General features: G+C 40.9%; 1 protein-coding gene across 1 annotated transcript; it reads left to right on the top strand.

Moving 5' to 3' along the window:
* Positions 1-254: 254 nt before the first annotated feature.
* LOC121965210 (DNA topoisomerase 2-binding protein 1-A-like) lies at positions 255-2,852 on the top strand (the record flags this gene model as incomplete). The annotated part of the gene is made up of 4 exons (XM_042515366.1): positions 255-589; positions 1,315-1,487; positions 2,212-2,423; positions 2,536-2,852. Coding segments are annotated over 4 exons (1,037 nt in total), but the record flags the coding sequence as incomplete, so codon positions are not given.
* Positions 2,853-3,714: the final 862 nt, after the last annotated feature.

Genomic DNA, 3,714 nt, shown 5'->3' with positions numbered 1-3,714 from the left:
TTAAATTTTTTTTACTAATTTTTAGGCAATCACTTATTTCTTGCAATTTGTAGGACTTGTCTTGCCAAGTTGGTCATTGCCTGTTTTCGAAAGAAATCAAATCAATTGAAATCAATTTCCTCAAGTTTTCAAAGGGTCAAATATCGTGGGAAATGCATCTGAACGCAGCACCAAAAAAATGATGACGATCCAGTTTTCCAAGGGATTTTACAAGATATAGTTTTGTTTATTCTCATGTTCCTTTTGTCTTGTAGTTGACATGCCCCCACCGGCAGAGGGACTCAGCAGGAAGTCCATCAGTACACTTGCAGAGCCTCACCGCGAATCCTGGACGCCAAACCACACCAGAGGACCAGAGACAGACTCAACTCTGCAGGAAGCCAGCCAGGCAGGCCTGTTTTTTGGGAAGCGTTTCCTCCTTTTGGGTTTTGGCGCTGAAGCTGAGACCCAGCTGTCTCTACTGGTGACAGAAAACGGAGGCAGGGTGCTGATGGGTCGTACACGTGTTGTGGCGGACTTTGCAGTCGTCCCGCTGTTGGGCTGTTTGGTGGAGGCCACAGTGGACGAGGTGGTCACTGATACCTGGCTGGTAAGATCATGGTCATACTGTTTTTATTTTATCTGTGTAGTGAGGAGGCTGTGGCATTTTTGGTGATTTTAGTGCCATCAGTTGACTTCTCAACGCATTCAAGTAGTCGACCCATGGGGCATGTATTTATTTTCTGTTAATTGTCTTTTGTTAAAGGATTTTTGTGTTGTTTGTCACTTTTTACTTGAACTACCACAGCTTCACAATATAGAGTATTTTCTAACACTTAAAATCACAACGCCTGTTCAATGCAGATACAGCACAATTTACAGGACAGTTTCATTTCTTTTCTTTCCTCTACCTTTTGTCTCATTTTTAAGGCAATTTCCTGAATTTTTGAGCTGAAGATTATGAGTACACATACATTTTTGATAATCTAATGATTGTTTGGGTCAGTTATCAGGCTAAAATGCAGACATTTACTGGTTCCAACATCTTAAATGTGAGAATTTTCTGCTTTAATTTCTTATTAAATCATATTTCTTTGAGTTTTAGACTATCACTTGGCTAAACAAGACATTTGAAGACTTGTGGTGGTCATTTTTCAAAATTTTATTTACCTTTTTTTCCAACTTATCAATCAAAAAAATATTGTCAGGTTACTTAATAATGAAAATTATTGTCAGTTAATTAATGTGAAATGATATTTGCTCTTTATCATTTTGTTGTGATATGAAAGTGCTTGTGATCCGTGGTTGAAATGTTTTGTTCTTGTTAATTTTCAGGCCATGTGTGTGGAGAAGGAGTGTGTCCTGCAGCTGTCCTCCAACCCTTTGTTCACCCCTGTCCCTGTGCTGGACGGACGTTTTCCTCTCAAAGATTGCGTTCTGTCTGTGAGTCAGTTCACCGGCGCAGAGAGGGAGTCTTTGGTGGAGCTGGCCAAACACCTCGGAGCCAAGTATGGTTACATAACAGTCTGACCACACATGCTGTTTTAGGTTACACTGTATAAACATTAAGAGCTGCAGGAGTGTATGGTGTTTTTTTCTGAAGAGTCTCAGACAAAAGGCACATTTATATACACAGCACAAATTATTAATTCTACTTAAGGCAATTTCAACGTGCTTTATATCAGCTTTTCTCAACCAGAGGGTTGTTATCAGCGTGTTCCTTTAAAGCGCCATCTAGTGGGCAGCAGAGGTGCAGCCAGTGGGTTTTTTGTGTGTGTGTGTGTGTTTTAATTTTTTAATTTAATTTACAAAACAAGTCATTTTAGATCCAAAATCCACCCAACAATTCACATAAAATAACCAGTTCAATATCACCACACCATTGACGACACATCATCAGGCAGACAAGTGTGTTTTGTCACTTTTAGCTGGTTAACATGATAGATCACAAGTATAACGTTCTCGGTTTATTGCACTTGCACTGTAATAGCAGTTGTTTTGTGTTCAGGACGAGAATGTCAAAAGAGGAATTTCCATAGTACATTTTTCCGGCTGTAGGAGCTCCTTGGCTGTGAGGTTATACCACGACTAAATAAATGTAGAGCTCCTTCATTGTTCAGCACAATGAATTTCTGCTCTCTCTTTCTCCTGCATGCTTTTATCCTCATGTGTCCTTCCTGTCTATTGTGACCTACCTGTGTTAAATCTTTTCATCTTCTCTCCCTCCTGCAGCGTCCAGGATTACTTTGTGCGCCTCGCCAACCAGAAGAAAGGGATGCTGGCCAGCACTCATCTGGTGCTGCAGAGCCCCGAAGGCACAAAGTACCAGGCAGCAAAGAAATGGGGCCTTCCAGCCGTCACTGTGCGCTGGATACTAGAGTCTGCTCGCACTGGCCAGAGGGCAGAGGAGGGGCGCTTTTTAGTTGACCTGCCACCCTCACCAGGTTAAAAAAGTGTTGCCTAAAGCCTTTTTGTGGATGTAAATGCAATTTTTATTTGCTTTGGCTGCATGAAGAACATGATAGACAACTTAGTGAAATTGAATTTCTCCCACAGAGAGAGAAGATGAGAGTTTTGTCGGTGGTTCCCAGAGGACAGCCATGCCTCCACCAGCACATGTGTCTCCGGAGGTCCCTTTACTGGGTCCCCAGAGCGGTAAGGCCGTCACCCCGCTGGATTTAGGCCGCTTCCAGAGCAAAGTGTTCCGCTCCGTGTTGGACGAGATGAAACCCAAAGAGGACATCGGCACGCCCAAACAAAACCAGGAGGGCGGCAGAATGAACCCGCTGCAGAGGGAAGCGTCCCTGAAGCTGGACACTCCCTCTCGTTTCCTCAGCAGAGATCAGCTGTTCAGGCCCTCCTTTAACGTCAAGGTAAGGACCCACTACGAAGGATTCAGATTTAGACAACTTTATTGATCCCGCCAGAGGCAATTTGTTCGAACAACTTGCTGCACGCATACTACAACATACAGTAACACATAGACGCATAAATAAAATAACACCTGTTGACTGAAAAGCAGTTCAGATACACAAAGCAGCCAAAACCAGCTGTGCAGTGAAATTGATATTTCATCTCTACAAAGCCTCTCCACTGTTTTCCTCTCTTGGTGCACTGCTGCAGAAACACCGACATTAAAGCTGCAGAAAGAGAAGCTCTCAGAGCAGCTGGAGGCAACAGATTTATGTGTAAGGGTTAATTGATTAATTAGTAATCCTTTAAGCCAAGTAAAACTATATCTTACAGCATCTTTTATTCATTTATTTATCTATTGGCTCATAACTAGACAAAATAAGCAATTTTCAGACAGATTTCATAACACTAGAATACATAACACTACAAATAGCCACTTAATTTATTTTTCCTGACTGTTTTTACTAGTTTGCAGCTCTGTATATATTAATTCAGCTTCATTATGCATAAACATTTACTACTTCTATATATTTATTGTATTTAATATATGTTTAGTGTGCTGTATAGCTTTTTTGCAATAAAGGAATCTTTACATTTAAAAAAAGTTAAGTTTACAGAGAATTTAATAGAGTAATCACAGAGGGAATAAAAGATTTTGAATGTCAGTCTTACAAGCAAAACATAATAACACCCTGATGGAGAAAATCCGCCTACAAGAAGAAGACAAAGCTAAAATACTTGTTTTTGCTCGCTCTCTGGATGATTTGTTGATTATAAAAAGTGATTAAGTCCCATTGTGTCACTCCTGTGATCTTAGAGCAG

Source organism: Plectropomus leopardus, unplaced genomic scaffold (assembly GCF_008729295.1).
Source record: "Plectropomus leopardus isolate mb unplaced genomic scaffold, YSFRI_Pleo_2.0 unplaced_scaffold19050, whole genome shotgun sequence".
Classification (NCBI taxonomy): Eukaryota; Metazoa; Chordata; class Actinopteri; order Perciformes; family Serranidae; genus Plectropomus; species Plectropomus leopardus.
The sequence above is the reverse complement of the archived record's forward strand: the minus strand, read 5'-3'. Positions and strand labels throughout refer to the sequence as shown.